The following is a 19,125-nucleotide window of genomic DNA, read 5'->3' on the forward strand; positions in this document are numbered from 1 at the left end:
ATCGGGAGTGTGAGGCACCGTGTTCAACTTTGTAGGGCCGCGGAGATTGGGTTTTGGTATTTAACGCACCCCATGCGGAGCCCGCGCTCCTTGCCGAGATGAAAAGAGAGGCTTTTACAGATCCTGCACCGCGGGATCGCCTCTGATCCTGTTTTACACGGGGTGTCTGGAAAGCCTGCGAAGGCATCTGGTTTTCTAGGAGCACTAGCAGCGGGCAGGCGGCATCCAGAGSCCGGCTCCGGGGGGCTGTAAACCGCGGGAGGCGCGGCGGCTCCGCGGGGACCCCCCGGCCGCCCCCTGCTCCCCGCTGCGCCTTCWCTGCCATTTGGAGGGGCGAGACCGCGTCTCACGATTACAGGGGAAGGCACCGGTCGGGTCCCGGCCCAGCTCTCCCCACCGGAGGCGCAGAGGGGGTGTTCTCCCGGGGGTGAAGRCACATCGTGTCCTTCCCCCGGCGCCCGGGGACAGCCCCGCTYCTCGGCCCCGCTGAACTCCCCGTGACCCTCCGAGCGCAGCCCATTTACCATACAATTGACAATTAAAAACAAACAAACAACAAAAAGCCAACAGCCTTTCCAACATGGAGTCCTCGCAGCGCCAAGGGGACCCCGAGGAGCCGCGCTCCTCCGCGCTGACCCAGGCGGGACCCGCTGCAGATGCAGAGTGATAATCTCCAGAAACTGAGAATAAAATTAAATGGAGGGGGGGGGGGCTGACTCCGGGTCCTCCGCTGGCCCCCAGCCAGCTCTCCTTAAAGGTACAGGCCACMATTAGCGCCGACGTTTGGCTCCTCCATAGCGATCCTCCTCGGGAAAGTTTGGGAAGTTTGGAAAGATGTCTTTAAACTCGCGTTAGGAGCCGCTGCCAGAAAGATGCACCGGGACGCGGCGGGCAGAGCGAGCCCGGCAAGCGTCCCTGCGGCGGGCAGCCTCTTTTCGGGGGGAAATTTAAAAAGAGAAGGAAAAGCAGAAAATACAGGAGCTTTTCCCAAGTGGGGAGCAGCRCTCTCCGCGGTGGGTGAGCGGAGAGGTGGGAGCGCCCGGCGGTAGCCGAGGAGGGGAGGAGAGGCCGCCCCGCGCCGCGGCCCCGCACCCCGSCGAGCGCAGCCCACCCTGCGCGCCCGCGGCCCCTGCGGCGCGGAGCCCCCGCGCCCCGCCGGACTCACCTCCATCGCGCGGGATCACCGAGCGGGAGCAGCCAAGTAATCCAAGCGGAGCAGGAGGAGAAACGGCGAGACGAAAGTAAAATCCTGGCTCGCAGGAGCCGGGCGGTATCGTCCCGAGCCGCGGCCGGGGGAGCGCGGGGGCCCGCGGAGCTGGCGGGGGGCGGCGGGCGAGCGGCCGCCCTGTCCGGCGCAAACCGAGCGTGTCCGACTGCGGAGCGGGGCACCAGTGCAGCCTTCTTTCCAAGGTCCATCAGCAATCGCAGTAATTAGGGCTTTCCACCAGCAGCAGAANAAAAAAGCCAAAAAAAAAAAAGCCAAAAAAAAAAGCCAACCCAACACACGCACACAGCGCCCGTGGGCGTGATTGTGCGGAAGCAAATAAAAATCTTCACAAGCGGCAGCGAAAGCGCCGCGGGCGACGATCCGTCCCACCAGCCCAGGTGGTGCCGCCGCGGGGCTCCCCGCGCTCCCACCCGGCTCCGCCGGCGCTCGGGCCGCCGACCGCCCCCTCCGCAGCTCGGCGCGGAGCGGCCCGTGCGAGGGGGACGAGAGGAGCCGAGCGGTGCAGGGCTCCCCCCTGCCCGCCCCCCTTCACTTGCTTAGAGGCTGGGCGGTGCGGAGCCGGGGGTCCGCGGCTGCAGAGCCATCCCGGGGCCGGCTCCCTCCATTTTACACTGAGAAGAAAAAGCCCAAACAGAAAAAGAAGTTTCTGCACAAGCGGGAAGGGGGAGGGGGGCTGTGCACGCGTGTGTCTGTCTTACGGGGCGACTGATCCTGCAAGGCGAGCAGGGGCAGGGGGAGGGGAGCGGTCCGGGCTTCAGGAGCTGCGGCTCCCCCAATCCATCGGTGCCAGAGCGCCCAGCGCCGGGCAGCGCGATACGGGGAGAAGAGCCGGGACAGCGAGCCAGGGCAGGCGGCGTCGCGGCAGCCGACCCTTCCTTCGCCGGGTCCTGCTGCCGGCCCCTCTCCCCCCGCGTCTCTCTCTCGCTCCTCTTCACCCCGCTGCTTAAAACTGCGAAAGAAAAAAAAAAAAAAAAAAAAAAAAAAAAAAAAAGGAAAAGGAAAAAAAAAAGTTAAGAGAGCCAACGGCAGCTGGAAAACTTTCTCGCCAGCGCATGCGCCCGAGGCCGGCCTATTGCAGACGGGGCTGGATTTTAAAGCTGTACGGCAGCGAGCGGGACCCTGCGCAGCCCCGGGGCGARCGCCCGCGATCCGCGTCCCCATCCCGCTGAGTCCCGCATGGCCGGGCAGTGCTCGCCGGTCAGGCTYGGCCCGAGGCCCCGTGAACGCAAACTCTTCCTGCAAAGCAGTGCCCCGTGCGCTCATCGCGGCCGGCGGGTGCRTGCGGGGGTGCACGGCCCGTCCAGCACCGCCGGCTGCCTGTGGTGGCCCGGGAGGGGGCACAGACACACATCCACACACATCCATACACATATATACACACACATACATATACACACACATACATACACAATGTACACACATGTTGCAGACAGGCTCATTCGGGCTCTGTGGCCGGCCCGCGGGCTCCCCTCGCCCACACGTGCACACAATGTGCGGCGCACATGGCCCGGGCTGYCCCAGCATCCCCGCCGCGCTCGGGGACAAGCCCTGCGTGTCGCACGCTCCGAGGCGGCCGCGTGTGCCGAAGGACCGAGCGAGCTCGACGGCTCGTGTTCCTCCTTCTGCAGCTTTTTGTCATTGTAAATTTGTCGAGCTGTTTGTTGACTAAACTGTTCGGGTTAAATCAAGACCCAGTGAGAGCTACAGGGGAGGGGGGCTTGGCGGACCCTTCGCAGCTCCAAGCGTTTTCCCCACTCTGCAGCCCTCGGGTTTTTATTGCACCTCTGCCGTCCCGCGTGCACCCAAGCACAGGAAATGGGAGCGTTCCCCCAGCAATGCCGTAACTCCGCAGTATTTCCCCTGTATCCGCCTGCAACTGTGGGTCCGCGAGGGGGAGGGGGCACATTATCAAAGCAGCCCTGGGAAATCCAACCAGGCTGCGAGAGCAGCTCCGCTATCAATAAATGCATTCACTCCTTCAAAGCCCTTCCAGTGCAAATAAAATCCCTTCAGGAGGCCGATGGGGGAATAGGCACATCGCGGCCGGCCCGAGCTGCTGCCGCTGCTCACCTGCTCCCGAGCCAGGAGCTCGCCCGCCCCGACGGGGCGCTGCCCGCCAGGTAAGCGCAGCCTCCTGCGGCATCAGCGGCGGCCGAACGGGGTGCTGTCCCCTCGGGCCGTCCCTGCGTTGCTGTGCCCGGCCCCGCTCCCCCGAGCCCCCCGAGGAGCCGCCGAGAGGGGCCCGGCGCCGGGAGCGCAGCGGAGCGGGGGCAGCGCGGGGTGCGGGCGGAACCGGGAGCGCATCGGGACAGCGCGGAGCCCCCTCGGCCCCATGGGCAGGGGATCAGCCGGGACTCGGCGACACCTGAGTGAGCAGCATCGCTGCCGGCAGATTTCTTTACTCCCTAATACCCAAAGAGCCTTTCCATTAGGCATCCTCACTGCCCGGGCTGCTGTTCATTCCTCGGGACGCGTGGTGAGGAATTTATAAATTAGGTGTAGCACCAGGTCCGGGGAGGGGGAAGGAATAAGGRGGCTGTTCGTTCCTTTAAGAAGACCAACCTTAGTTTTATGCCTAGTAAATAATATTTTATTGCCTTTGGTTTACTGTGGCATTTCAATTATCCCCTTTAGGAGTCTGCAAACTGCGTAGGTTAAAGGTCATTTCTCAAATCACTAGAATTAGTAAAGAATAGCAGAAAACTGTAAAAGGGGGAGGAGCCGCGCAGTAAAACAAGAAAGATCGCCCGGAATAAACTAATAAAGAGCCCCGAGCTGTTTACCTCTCGCACTTGTATTCCCGAATGTTGTTTATCATCGTGTAATTGCATAATGTCATCGGCCACAAGAAAACGCCGAGCCCGGGACGATCCACACGGGCAGGGCTGTGAGCGWCAGTTTGGCAATGGGCGAAGCCAACATCAGATCATTTTCTTTGCCCGGATTCCTAGTCGCTGCTTTTAAAAAGAAAGCTGAAGAGGGAATTTATAAATCACGGGCAAATTTTCAAGCTGTGGCGCATATAAGTGGAAATAAAGGGCAGAAATCCAAACATCCTGCAAGGCTTTAAGAATTTTAATTTCTCCTGACTATTTAAAACAGCTGGGTGAAGCTAGGGGGGGCAGGAGAGAGGAGTATTGACAATGTCACAGGCATTCGTGCTGCCCAGGGTTTTGTTTTCCAGGTTTGTTAGCAGTGGAGCTCTAAAGGTAACCAGACAGTTGATCTTATGCTCTACTGCCAACACTGAAGTGTTTTCTGGAGAAAAAAAATAATTCTCAGACTAATGTCATAGCAAATGTGATATCGTTGAATGCCCAAACAGCAGTACCTCGAAAAGCAGCACTGCAAGATCTTAGAGATTTAGATCTGTTACAGCTCTGCAATTCTCTGTGGGACAGAAGTAAATTATTTCTGGTCTTTTTGATGCGTTTCTGCCGTTTTTCTGCAGGATAATTAATTTTAACAAAAGGAGTGGTCACATCAAAACCTTGCACGCCTGTGTTCACTGGTACGTGTGGTGCTGTGTGATTAATCTTTCCACCCTGGCCAATGGCAGGGTGTTCCTCACGAAGAACCCGTTTGGAAAGCAGAACTTCCAAGGAAAGGAGGTGTTTTCCTGGATGTCTTTTTAGCTCACTGTGGAATTTGAGTATATAATGTAGGAATTATGACACATACCACACTGAACCGTTGTGAAGGCACAGCCCATGTGCAGCTGGTTTGGGATTATTGCACAGTGTATCTGCTTTTCTAGGTGAGGGTTGTACCATGAGGGCCATTTGACAGAGCAGAGATGTCACTCTGCACTCTGCCCACCACACCATCTACTCCAGGGGTGACTTCATTTTAAGCTCCTAGGGATTTAGATGTCACTGCCTTGAAATCACATATGTACTTTCCTAAGGCTGTTTTCTTTCCCAAAACATGCTGTTGCTTTTTTTCAACAGACCACCCTGTCATCCAAAAGATGGCTAAACTACAAAAGAAATGCCAACGATGATCATTTTATGCCAAATCTTGTAATAATTGTCATTTTCCTCATCCTCATCCAGTAGAATCAATAAATAGCATGGGAAACTCTCTTTTTAGCAATAATTTGTACTTATAGCTTGCATAAATTCTGAACAGACTTTGACAAGTTAAGAGACTAGAAGACAAAGAAGTATGGACGTGTGTCCATGCATGGATGTACCCCCGCCCTGTTCCCTTCCCATCTCTTAAATCCCAAAYTCATGATGTTGAAAGAAGCCAGGATATTTGGGAGCAGCCATAAACCACTAGAGAGGAAGAAATAAAGTCTAGATTAGCATTCATCTTTACCAGATGAAGATGTATTTTAGATGCAGTGAGATGCAAATAAGAGGCAGCAGGCAAGAGAGGAAAGTTTGCAGGGTAATGAAGYGTAACAAATTCAGGTGAAAACACCAATCTACAAACCTGCAAAGCCTGTAGAAAAAAATATACCACTTTATATTTAAATTGATGATAACTATACCAATTTGTTATTACTAGTAATGAACTGGAGAAGGACCGCTGTGGACTCATTTTTCATATGCTAAACAAAGGTGGGATTTTTTCCCACTCCCTTTTGAGGTCTGAAAAACCTCAGTGCCACTGCAGAAACCACAGCCCAGATATGACAGATGTGTTGGGTCATGGAGGAAAATAAAGAGATAAGAAAATCATTGACACAAAAAGAGAAATKACTCTAAAAGCTGTTGAACCAGGATGCCAGCTGGATGCACATCTATTGCAGCTTGGARCTCCACTGCTGCCAGCTCAGCCAGGGGAAGATGATTAAAAAATGCCCTCTCAAGAGCAGGGAAGGGTGTGTTTTGGGATTGCTGTTCTGGGAGATTGGTGCCACRGGCAGCAGCTTGTGCCCAGCCTGGCTCTGGCACACTGAGCTCAGTGAGCTGAGGGGAAGGTGGTGACACCAGTGCTGGTGTCTGGAGGTGTTCAAGGGGGACATGACTCCCCTACAGCCAACAGGACATGGGAAAGCTGTCTGCACCTCTGGAGTTAGACTGTGGACGGGCTCTGACATTTTTTGGTTTGATCTCTGGAACAGTGAGATTGTTGAAGTTAACTGTCCAAGGGATAAGAAGGTMACTACCAAAGGGATAAATTTACAGCCCTAGAAGCGTGTCCTGCATCCCTCTGGGGCACGTGTCCCTCTCGTCACACCTTGTACCTGTGTCTGTGTGTGGGTCTTTATCTCGCCCGTCCCCATCTCGGCCATCCCCCTGCTGCCACCATATGTCATTGGAATGTTTCAAGTAGTGAGTCTGGTTTACTTAAAGAATAGTGCTTTTAGAGGAATAATACTTTGCTTTGTTTCCATTAGGACCTTAAAAAAAACGTTTATGGGAGGAAAAATAAACAATCCCACCACCACTCCTTAACAGCAGAGTACTTACCCTCTCCTAATGCTACCAGTTCCTTCTCTCACCGAGGCCAAAGGCACCTCCCATAAACTCTGGAGGGCTCTTACGTGTTTCTCCTGAGTGCCCTGAACRTAACTCTCCCAACACACACACACAAAGGCACAGAGACTGCATTTTGCAGGATGACCAGGCAGCGAGTTCTGTCACCCACAGCCCAGCAGAGCCCCGGTTCCTCTGCAGAGAGCACAGAACAGGTGGCACAGGGGAGGCTGTGGCTGCACCGGGGTCAGCAAGGGCTACAGAGGGTGAGGAAAGGACAGCACGAGGCTCTTTTCCACATCCCTGCCCTGGAACAGCCAGTCCTGCTCTCACACACTGTCTGTGCCTCTGCCTCAGGGYTGTGCTTCAGCTCCCAAGGGCAGCAGCAAAGGGCAGGAGGAGCAGCCCAGCAGAGCTYTGGAGGTGAGGGATCACTCTGGCATCCCTGCTCTTGGAACACACCCCCCTGACCTTAGCAAATAGGATTCCTACCTTAGGATGCCTTTAAATCCCATTTTCTGCTGGCATATTGTCGTGGTGTTGGTGTGGTCACTGTGCCATGCTCACAAGCTGCAGGTAACAAGGATTCCCAGGAGATTTTACCGATGGCAAAGGAGCAGACTGTGAACTGGGAGGAGGAAAGTGCTCCACAGACTTTCTGTCAGCGTGGAGCAGTCTGACACCCACTCCTGCCATGGTCACAACCATGTGTCCTTGCCTGGGCCACGCCTGCTCCTGAGCAGCTCTCCTTACCTCTGGAGAAGGTTAGAAGATTAGGCTGGAGTTTGTAATTGTGGCAATTTTGGGTCCTCAGATTCCGCACAGTTCAAGGAGGAATGTCGGTGGATGTTTGAAGCTCTCACCTGAAATATCTAAGGATTTCTTTAGAATATGTACACACATGTCATCAGTAAAGTGTGTTTAGGAGTGAGAGAAGGGATCTTGGTTAGCCCCTATATGACACTTATCTCACAGACCACTTAGCTAATTCATCATTTCCTTAGGACTGCAGATATGTCATAACAGCTAAGCCAATGTATATTTGTCCATGACTGCTTAAAGCCATATAATGCTGAAGATAGCCATTAATCTAGGTACCATGAGCAAAACATCTGATAAATTTAACCCTATCTTTCAAGCTCCGTAAGAGTCTGTCAATTGACCTCAATTCCTCCAGTTTATTTAGAATACAGCATTACGTTTAAACCCATTTTAAAAGGCATTTAATGTTGAGATGAATTGTGAACTCTTAATTTTAAGTGTTTGATTAGTCAAACCTTGTGACTTGTTGCCATGGTGATATTGTTGTCTTTATTTTTTCATGATCRAGGTAATACTTTAGCTCTACATTATTTCCTTGATTTAAATAGAAAATATGAAGACTTTTGAAAATGTCACTGACAGTGTGAATGTTTGCCCACAGTGAGGAACACAAGGATGCACCTACAGCACAGACCTGGGACCAGGCTGAGGAACAGACACTAAGATTTTGCACAGAACAGGTGTAACAGGCACTTGGTTYTCCTGCTAAAATCAGGAGAAATTGAAAATTGGTTTATCATGAACCACCTCTGATTCTATTCTGCTCCTTAGAGACTGTAGAGTGTCACTCTTTGAGGAGTGACCTGACAAAATACATTCAATCTTGGGACAAACAAGGACCACAGCAGGGGAAAGGTTCTTGTCCTTCAGGYAGGACCTGGCAATGCAGTGCTGAGAACTCCTGCAGCCAGGCCCTCACTGCCCTCCCTGAGTGCTGGTGCAAACCCCACAGTCTGTGTGTGTGTGACTCCCCTGGCTCAGTTTCCTCACCACCTGAGCAGCTCCTGGAGCTGGCAGGCCCACGGGGATGGAACTGATCTGTTCTTTACCATGGYACAGAGTGCTGTAAAGCACTGTAGCACTTTCGTCAAGTAGCCGTGGTTTTGCTTCTGGGAAAGTGTGACAGGTACTCATTACTGCCCAGGGTGGTGGTAATGGCCCAGCCCTGCCTTGCTGGCACCTGTCCTGGTGGCAGCATTTCTTCCACCCAGTCAGTAATAACCTGTAATTCAAAGCACAGGGGTGACTCCATGATATCACTTTTAACAAAGCAGCCAAGCAAAGGAGCAGTGACAGGAGTAGCCACTTAATTGCTTGATAATCGTCACTGCACTTCACTCTATCTATTAGTCTTTATTACAGGTTGCCAATTTTGCATTTTTTCCTTATTTAGTCAGTTGTTTTGCCAATATTTTCATAAAACACTATTCCAAATTGTCTGAGGCGTGCAGGGGAATTTACCCAGCACCGAGGTGGATGTACTGATTGATCCACTGCTGCTTGCAGTGACCTCCAGAGGAAAGCCAAACCTCATTCCTTCTTGTAAGGTTTTATACAGAACATTTATTGCATTTTCATTATCAGTTAGGTGTGTTTTTATTACCTTTTTTTGTTTGGTTTTTTTTTTTTTTGACAATATGGTCTGAAGTTATTGTGGGGGGCTGCATTATCATGGGTAGGATATTAGGAGGATATTTCCATTATAGTCTTTCTTCACTATCCCACAACATCAGCTTGTATTCATTTGGAAAATATTCCCAAGATTTTCATTATTTTCTTTGTATTTCTCCTCTGTGTCAAAAGGTTGCCTTAGTTGTAAGYCCTAGGTTGATCCTGTGAAAAGAACATAGAATATACATTGTAAAGTCACTGAAAGAGTTAAATGTGTGTCCCAGCAGGGCTTTTTGGCACTAAGTGGGCAGGGCACTCCCCTTCCAAATGCTGGACTTTATACTTGCCATTTGCACTGCAATGCAAATTGACAGTCCTGTCCCTGAGAGCAGAGCACTTTTGGGGAAAGCATTCCTTGTCTGAAACACAATTTGAGCAGTATTTTATTATACTGTGACCCTGTGAGCATACATTCAGGGGGGACTTCTGGGGTTTATTTCAGCTGATTATGGAACACAGAGCAGAATACAGCCAGTGACCTCTGTAAATGATCACATATTTGACTTTTGGATAAGAAGTCATCTAGTCATAAATGATTTATCTAAAAGATTCTATCTGATCTGAGACTAAGCTTCACCCAGCTGCATTAGGAAAGCATGTAGCAATTTATAAATTTCACATACTGTAGTACTTTAGAAAATGTATTTACGTTCTATATTCTTTACATATATCTGGACCGGATTTTGAAAGCTAACGCAAAGTAAAATCAGATTTTCGAAATGTTTGTTACAAAGCCCTTTCTAAAAGTCTGGTATTCATTTCAAGATGATATCCTGTATTTAATAAGAATTGTTAATATTGTCTGTGTAGCATAATTACAAAACTGKACTGAGATGTGGCACTCAAAAGAAGTGTCCCTTTCATCTTCATTCTTGCGGTGCAAGTAGGATGTGCATCACATCAAAACTATCTCTTCAATTGCCATTTTGTTTATAACACAGTCTAAGGCAGCGACTTTGAAATGAATATGCAAATAGGAAGAAATTCAGAAAAATAAAAACATCTGATTTTTTTTTTAAATTTGTCCCATTCCTCTGGTGCTTGACCTTCCTGGAAGTTCTGGGCTATCACACRTCAAGGCACTGTTCCTTTCATACCAATTACTCAATTCAAATAGCTCATTTTCTTTATTCTCAGTTTGGTATCTGTGTTGGTAAGCAATCCAAATTGTCCTCCAGACTTGTTCTGGTGGCAAGGTCGAACAAACCAGTTGCAAAAAATGCCCCTCCAATGCAATCTCTCATTAGTCCCCCAGTTTAACCAATGTACAGGCATCATAATTTGTATTTGGAATTTCAGAGCTGAGAAGGGAAAATAATCCAGCCAAACTAGGTAGGTGGATTCTGCAAAAAACATTTCTAAACATATTTATTATTTCCTGGTTTGCCTGATTCCTTGGGACACTGATGATGTCAATGTAACATATATCAAGGAAGTTTTGTAAGGTTTTCTGTATTTCAGTCTCTMTTGTGCCAGATGCTGATTCTATTCAAATCCCACAGCAATCAAAGGAAAGAGGGCATTTCACACTGTACAGGACCCATGGGTAATCCAAGTCCAAAGCATGTGTTTAATTTCACTCAGTCTTACCTTAGGTGCCTCCTGCCTCTTGCCAAGTTCTTTGTGCACCCCWAGAGAAGATGGCAAAGCAGCTGAAGAATCACAGGGGTCCTGCATGGAAAAGATTTCAAAGGCTGCATATGGCACTTCTGTGGGAGGGAATTTAGAGCTAAAAAAATGTGCAGAGCAGTGCAGGAAGSAGCAAAAGCAGTCCTGTACATCCCTATGGCTGCAGTGGAGAGCAAACAGAACAGCAGCAATGCCTAAACAGTTTATTYTAACCAAAATCTTTCCCTGTGATCTGTGCAGAGAGCAGATGTGGACAAGGATTGCTGTGGAAAGGTACCAATATGACCACGAGCATTCACATTAACCCAAAAGCATTTATAATTGATTTCAGGCTGTAAATCCTGTAAAAATCTGCTCACATGTATTCTTCTGTAAGTTATCTGGGCAGTCATAGCCCCAAATGCCACGCACTGCTGTCTCTCACTCCCTGCAGAAGGACTGAGGGTAATTCCTGCTGACTTCAGGTGCTACTCCTGCTTCTGCTTCCCCATTTCAAACTTGTAACCTGTTTCACAGACAGGATTGAATATAATAGCATTGATAATCAGATTAGTAAATGGGTCTCTGCATTTTAGCAGAATAACTGTATCCACTGTGCTGTGCTTCACAGAGAAGGAAGATTGTAAGACATTTCAGTTAAATTAGCTATGAATTATTAACTGATGGCAACCTTGAAGAAAAATTAAGAATATGTGCAAAAATAATCAGGTCTGAAGAGGAGGCTTGCTCTGAAATACTAATTTTCTTTTAAGCAAGAAAAAAATCCTTATCATATAAGCTGGACAGGTCTTTTCCTGTCACTTTCAGGCTCCAATGTTTTATTGACCAAACTCCTTGCTTTAGACTTGAGCTCATGTTCTCTGAGGAAGTACAAGTGGTAATTATGCAAGTCTTTCCTTCCCTGTCATGGGCAACATTCACAGGGGAGATTTACAACCTTCAGCTCTCCGATACGGAGACTGGTTGTTTAACTTCAGAGAGAACAACTCTGACATGGTGAATGGCAGCAGCATTGGAACAAATYCTCTAGAAACTGCCTACCTGGACAGTTAATAATTATGGGGATGGGGGCTTTGGCTCTTCTTTCTCCTGTAGTAACCTCAACTGCAAGATTACTCAGAATTTAATTTGTTTTAGAAAACAGATTCCTAAATAAAATGYGTTTTACTCCTCTAGGCAATAGCAGATCTACCTTTAGCAACAGCAAACTAACCAATGGACTCAATGGTTATTAAATCATAACAAATTCAATAAGATTAGTGATTATAATGTAAAGATATCATAATGAAAGGCTGTGTTAACAGGTAGGAGTTGAGTGCTGGTCTACATACACAGTCAGGACAACTATAAACAAAACACATTGTAAATGAACTTCAGGAATGAGACCTAGGATGTATTTTCTTATCACAAAGCATTCAAAAAGTCATTCAAAAGGTACTCTGTTCATCTGAATTACATTTAGCTGAAATTTTGATCCATAGAGGAAACARTTTGGCCCCACGCTGCTGTAAATATAAACATTTGCTTCAGAAAGAAGAAYGTGGGTCCCAATCAGAAATTTACTTTTAATCAGTGGTCTTTCATTTCACTTAGTAAAGTTTGGATTAGTCCCTTAATGCACACACTCACTATGACTGACAACAGCCCTGCCTTCACACATTGGGTTGTTTTAAGCCTGGAGAAGGTGCAGAGGGCAGGAGAGCTGCACAAGGAATACGGCTGGTCTGTAATGGCTGCATTTTTGTGACCCTTTGTGGATTGTAATAAGGATCTTTTTATTAAAACAAAACAAAACTGCAAGAGCTCGGGGGCAGATCTGTGTTCTCTTTTGGCCTGTGTTAACCTCTAACCAGAATCTGGCCATTTGAAAAAAAATGTACTTCAGCTGTTTTTCTTTATTTTTGGAAGTTTAAAATGAAATATAAAGCCCRTAATAAAATGCATATGAGGACACAAATCAATAGACATGAGAACTGTGTTAAGAACTATGCAACCACAGAGGTCTTCATTAACAAGGGTGTTCTCCTCATGAAATTCAGAAAATGCTCTTATTCACTTGTATGCATGTCGTTGTTTGTGCCATTATTTATTTCTATGGCAACCCAAACAGTACAGACAGCAATATTAGACAACAGTAATCAAGAAAAAGAAACAACCTCATTGCAAAAGAAGACAAYTAAGAGCCAAAACAGAGGTGTTTAGATGATGGTGTAATTTGCTATAATAACTGTTTAACCACATATTTGGCAAGCCCTGGATAACTCACTCATGAGTAATGCATTTGTCCAAATTACATTCRAATAAAAAGTAGTTACTGTGCTGTATTATCGTGTGCTCTGCACAGATATTTCCTCCCTATCGATTTTCCCACGGCAAGAAGGCTCCTCACGGAGCCCAGGTTAGCTGGGGATCGCTGCTGATTGCTCTTGTGCAGCCTCTGCRAAGCTGGGTGGGTGCTCTGGAGCCACATCTCATCAGTGCTCRGTGTCTGGAGCTGTCTGAGTGCCTGCTGCAGCTCCCACTCTGCTCTCCCCTGGCTGTCCATCTGGAGGGGGCTTGGCTGCTCTCCTCCAGCCCAGCTCCCCGAGCGYACGGCAGCTGCAGCTGCCAGAACATCTGCTGTCTCCTGGCCTCGCCGGGGTGAGCACCAAAAGCACAGCCTTTTCAAAGCTGGACACTCGCCTCCATCTGAAACTGGGCGAGTTCAAAGTTCTTCTGTTCGTCCTGAGCCTTCCAGCTTCACAGGAACAGACAACTGTGTGCAAGGCACATTGCAGTGCACCTTTCAAAGGGAGCCAGTGCATTGTCTTTAGGATGCGCTGGCACTGTGCCTGCTCTTCCCCTGCATGTGGAGATTTAGGGTTAGAACAGTCTTGTTCTGAAGAAAGACTCGTGTTCAAGAAYAAGGAGTGGAAGGAATGCAAACCCAAACAAAATTAGTCCGTGACTGCATCCATCAAGGGTGGGCTCCTACAGCATCAGCACCTCCAGGCCATTCAAAAGCTGAAACAGTGTGCCCTGGGCTATTCCTGCTGAGGGTAGAGGCTGCCTCTCGTTTGAAAAGGTGAATTTGAAAGAGATATCTTACTTGGAAAGTTRTGAGTATGAAATAACATGGCTGTAATCTCACAGGAGGAAAATGTGCACWGCAGCCCCCATCCACTGCACTGTTCACATGTGGGTCAAGTCATGCCCTGGCGACGTGCAGAGCTCCCACTGACTTCATAATGGGAAATGTATTACTTGTTTAGAGCTGACTTGGCTTTATTTAGAATGATTTAATACTTTGGTTATTAAGTTTGGTGGCTTGGAGAAGCGATACCAACAGGTGACACTCGCCCTTCCTTGCCCCTGASAGGTTTCTGCACAGGGTGAGACCCAGTGCGTGTTGGTGGGTGAGGCTCTTCCAGAGCCAAATCCTGGGCCTTGAGCATGGTGAGAGCAACCTGGGATGCAGCAGGAGCTCAGCTCCATCAGCTCGTGCTGTCCTGGGGCTGCTGGGGCTCCCAAAATGGGTCTGAACTGATGTGGGCTTGAAATGCGAGCTGACACAGCCTCATTCCCTGAGCTCGTCCTTGTGCTTGCTCAAACCCTGAGCTGCTCTGGCTTGAGTCTGGAGTGACCAAACAGGCTCTCTGAGGAGGAAACCTCAGCCTCAATCCTTAACCAGGCTCTCTCAGAGCTGGAGGAGCTCCTGGCTCTATGAACTCAAACTTCATTTAGGTGAGATATTCCTGCACCCAGAGCTGCTCACCCTGGGGCACCCACAGACACAAACCTGCTGGTCCTGGCCATCCCCTGGGGACGCACAGACACAAACCTGCTGGTCCTGCCCACCCCTGGGGCATCCATAAACACAAACCTGGTGGTCCTGGCCATCCCCTGGGGCACCCACAGACACAAACCTGCTGGTCCTGGCCATCCCCTGGGGCACCCACAGACACAAACCTGCTGGTCCTGGCCATCCCCTGGGGCACCACAGACACAAACCTGCTGGTCCTGGCCATCCCTGGGGCATCCATAAACACAAACCTGCTGCTCCTGCCCACCCCTGGGGCACCCACAGACACAAACCTGCTGCTCCTGCCCATCCCTGGGGCACCCACAGACACAAACCTGCTGGTCCTGGCCATCCCCTGGGGACGCACAGACACAAACCTGCTGCTCCTGGCCATCCCCTGGGCACCCACAGCCCCTTTTTACAGAGGAAAGATCCCTCCTGAAAACCATCTAATGGAAAATGGGCCATAAGAGCATTTGATAGTTGGATCCTTAGTGAGATACTTTGGCAGATGCTGTCCCTGTCCCCACATGAGGAAGCAGGAGCTGACTTTAGAGCACAGAGTGATCAATCCTGAAAACAGAATCAGAAATGGTGTGTCTCCAGTGGGATGGGCAGCTCCTAACACCGACCCCAACTAGACACAGAACGAGCCACTCCAAATAATTGTGCAGGTCTGGAAAGGAGATTGAAGCTCCTGCTACTCAATTTATACTATTGCAGCTCAAAGCTAAGCAGGCAAAAGTGGAATACACAATAAATGCATATTTAGCTGTAGTTAAAACTGAAACTGAATATCCTAYGTTAGTGCATAGTTCTCTCTTACGAAGAAAACTAATTTATAGGTAAAGAAACAGCTTAAAACTAAGAGACTGTGTTTTTAAGTAAGCTGAGTAAAATGAATACTTACTTACCTTTTATTCTCCTGCTGTGTGTGCCCTGAGCTGGTCCAGGGAGTTCTATGAGGTAAGAAATTCCTGGTCAACAAAAGTTCCTTTTCTGAAAAAAGYGAACATAATGGAAATGGGGAACCACTTACCAGGCAGCTGAAAAAGGAGCTGACTGTGCAGAGAATTTCACACCTTATGGCTTTTGGTCAGTAAAGTACATAAACAAAATGTAATTTTCTATGCAATTACACAGGGTCACACAAGAATATTATGTTTTAGAAACCCACTCAAAAGCATATTGCTCTCTAAGAGCCCCATCCAGCAAATGGTTCCTCACTTTAGTGAAGTCACTCGTAAGCATTTCTGAGAGTGGGGCCTACGAGACATTTTCCTTTTTATGCTTTCTTAAACAGTTTATGTGATAGTAACAACAGGAAGATAAATTACTTTGAATGGTAGCAATTAGAGAAATAAGGAGTGTGATAGATTTACCATGTGGAAAACATCTCTCACACATTTTCCTACAGTCATTAAACCTGCTTTTAATGACACAACACTGATTTCAGAAAGAAACAAAGTTTATTTGATGAAAATAAACAAGCTGATCAACACTAAATACTTCCCATACACATGATAACAATGTTATGAACTCTAAATACCTTGGTACTTTACACTTCTACGAGACATTAAATTACAATGACTGTCTAATACATGCCCACTGGTAATTTCTAGGAATTCCTTAGTTTCATATCAATGTCCTTAACCATATATCAATATCACAATCCAGAACATGCCACTCACTTGAAAAAATTATTACAAGAAGCACTATCAAATGAGGATCTAAGGTAAATAGGGAATACTGACCCATTGCTGCAGAACATCACATTCAAACATCACCCTACGCACACAAAAGAAACATTGCGGATATAGTTTGTGTCAACACGTCTGAGGTCTTTTCATAAACACTGTTTAAAAAGTAAATTGAAACCCACTTTCAAATGAAAGTCAATGTGCAGGTACGTGCATACTGGATACACAAAATTCATTAAATACAAAATTCATACTGTWCATTTAAATGAAAGAAAGAATGTGCAGTGCAAGACTGATCTCACATGAAAATAATAACCATTATCTTAAATGTTAAGCAAAAGTTGGTTTGCTTCATTACACTAAGAGGGCGGGAAAAAAAAAAAATCTACCAAACATTGCTCAAATAAAATAGTTCCCAACATCACAGTGTTTATTGTAAACCCCGAGATTCTATTTTAGTATATGAAAAGATTTTCTCCAAACATCAGAGTACCACATGAAATGAAAAGAAAGGAAAAAAAAAAAGAAAGAAAGAAAGAAAAAAATCAATGTTAGACAAAATTTTCCTCTTTAAGGGCTGACTTTTAGGCCCTGATAAAAGTTTAGATCAATACTCATACCAACATGAGTGGRGCAAAAATGCCCCTAAAATAATATCTGTGACAAAATTGGCACATACATATAAATATCTAACTATACAGCTTTGTATCTGTGACCCTATTTCCCCCCTAGTTTATATCCTACTTCAAGTATTCGGTTGCAGAGTTAAGGTAAAGACCTGATTGTAAGAGACACAGATGATTGTCCCCTACTGCGACAACAAATTTGTCATGAGAAACCAGTTTTGTTGTCTGAGTTTCCAAGTGCAACATTTGTCATATGTGCTAAATATACTCCCAAAAGCTTTGCTGTTTCAAAAACAAAGATCTAAAATGCCATTGATAGTTAAAGGACAAACTTTTTAAACATGAATGAAATTGGGATTATYTAMGCTATGCTAATTCTATACATTTTAYTCTATTTACTGAGGACAGTAACATCTAGCAGGACTCCTGCTCAAATAAATTGCTCTTTGATTGCACCGAGAATTATGGTACAAATAAATAAAATATCATCTCTAGACAATAATTTTAAGGGGGTTACTATGTATGGCTCATGTAGGATGTTTAGGGTTAATTGCACCACAGGTTCAAAAATAATTTTTCTAAATTCAGTGCAAGACTTCAGGAGTATCCATTTAGACTTCTTTTTTTCTTCTTTTTTTTTTCTTTTTTTATTTTATTTTTATTTTACAGCAGCAAAGAAAAACTACTAAGGATTAAGGCCACCCATGCTTAAATTTATTGTTTGTCCTTTAAAAATGCAGATATTCTATTTCCACTGCCATCAGCATGGAAGCATTTCTTCCATGGACAAAAAGATGCCTCAACAAAACAGCCAAACATTTGCACATGTTTGCCAGATTGACTGAAAACGTTTGTGGAGTCAGAAGGAACCTCTCCTTGAGAAGTGGTAGAGATCTGACTGTCAGTTAAGAGTCTCTCACTGAATGTAACGACTTCACGTTTTTACTTTTCCTTGCATGTGCTTTAAATTTATTTTACTAGACACATTTTGTTGACACAAACAGCCTCCGAGTGCTGTTTTGTTCATTGGTATTTTCTTTAACATCTAAGATTCGTTGGGGTCCGTGTTGGAGACTGTTTTTCAATGTAGAGAACAATAACAAACAGTTCCACATTTACAGGAGACCTAGTGCATATRCTGTATTCACAGCAATCTTAGCTTTATTTTTGTTTTTGTTTGTTTGTTTTCTCAAGAGTCCCAGCTTTTATTGTTGAAAACATGTATGCATTTGGATGGTAAAAGGTTGATTCATCCTTGTGTACATGTCCATATATATACATACATATAAAAGCCTCAAGCTTTTACCATCCAGGAATAGATACATCTTGTATATAATCATATATTTATGTTCAAATTAGATGTCCTATGCATTGTCAGAGACACACACCATTATTTTCATAAAACTAATCTTTGTCATCAGTTATTAGTACCAAAAATTGATTTCATTTCCAACCTGGCCCAGAGCTTAATACCGGTTATAGTATCAATATTTGGTTTTGGTTTGTTTTTTAATTTAGATCATTCTATCAGTAGATAAAAGAAAACAGAGGAGGGTAAAGGCTTGTTTTTTATATTTTGGAAAAGCCCATATCTAACTGGGGGTAAAGTTAATGCCAACACCCTTATATAGCATTTTACTAATACCTCTTTGATAATCTAGTGCAATAGAAGTGATACTTTAGAAGAGACTAGGTAAAATCAGCAAATGCAGATACCACATCTAAGGGAATCTGAATTACTTATTAAAATCAATATTAATTTACCAAAAATTAGCTAAATAACCTGGTTTAACTGAACTTCATCAAACAATCATGTTCTGAACAGATGGTTTCTTTGTAAAAAACAGAATAACTCACAAGACCCATTAAAGACAGAAATCACGCTCTTAGAATTTCTGCTTGAGTCTCCTTCATTATTTTCCAAAGTATCTAATTTCACAATAGACTACAAGAAATAATGGAGAAAATGCCAATTAATGCAGCATTTCATTAGATATCAACCTCAGCATTCATTTTCTGCATCTGTGATCTTCTCCAGGATATCATGGTCATGTTTGGAGATCCARTGCAATAGATTATCATTGTTACCTTCCAGTGCTACAGTTTGTTCTTCCTTTTTCACTAGTTCCTCTGACAACTGTAACAAGGGAACAAAACATTCCAATTAACATGATTAAAGCATCCAGAACATCCTAGTTCTCATTTAATCAAGATTCTCATACATACGAGTGGAGATGCA

The 19,125-nt window shown here is 46.2% G+C and overlaps 2 protein-coding genes across 2 annotated transcripts in view; both read right to left on the reverse strand.

Moving 5' to 3' along the window:
- The window catches only part of WNT5A (Wnt family member 5A), a 14,091-nt gene extending 12,638 nt beyond the window's left edge, over positions 1 to 1,453 (reverse strand). The window contains exon 1 of the mRNA XM_057373386.1: positions 1,166 to 1,453. Coding sequence (XP_057229369.1) covers positions 1,166 to 1,171 — 6 coding nt within the window. The 5' untranslated portion in view covers positions 1,172 to 1,453. The remainder of the gene's footprint in view (positions 1 to 1,165) is intronic.
- A 16,083-nt stretch (positions 1,454 to 17,536) lies between these two features.
- The window catches only part of ERC2 (ELKS/RAB6-interacting/CAST family member 2), a 369,196-nt gene continuing 367,607 nt past the window's right edge, over positions 17,537 to 19,125 (reverse strand). Inside the window, exon 17 of the mRNA XM_057373393.1 lies at positions 17,537 to 19,023. The gene's annotated coding sequence lies outside the window, so the exon portion shown is untranslated. The remainder of the gene's footprint in view (positions 19,024 to 19,125) is intronic.

This window comes from Malurus melanocephalus, unplaced genomic scaffold, assembly GCF_030028575.1.
Source record: "Malurus melanocephalus ecotype Western Australia unplaced genomic scaffold, MMel_1.1 scaffold_196, whole genome shotgun sequence".
NCBI classification, from domain to species: Eukaryota; Metazoa; Chordata; class Aves; order Passeriformes; family Maluridae; genus Malurus; species Malurus melanocephalus.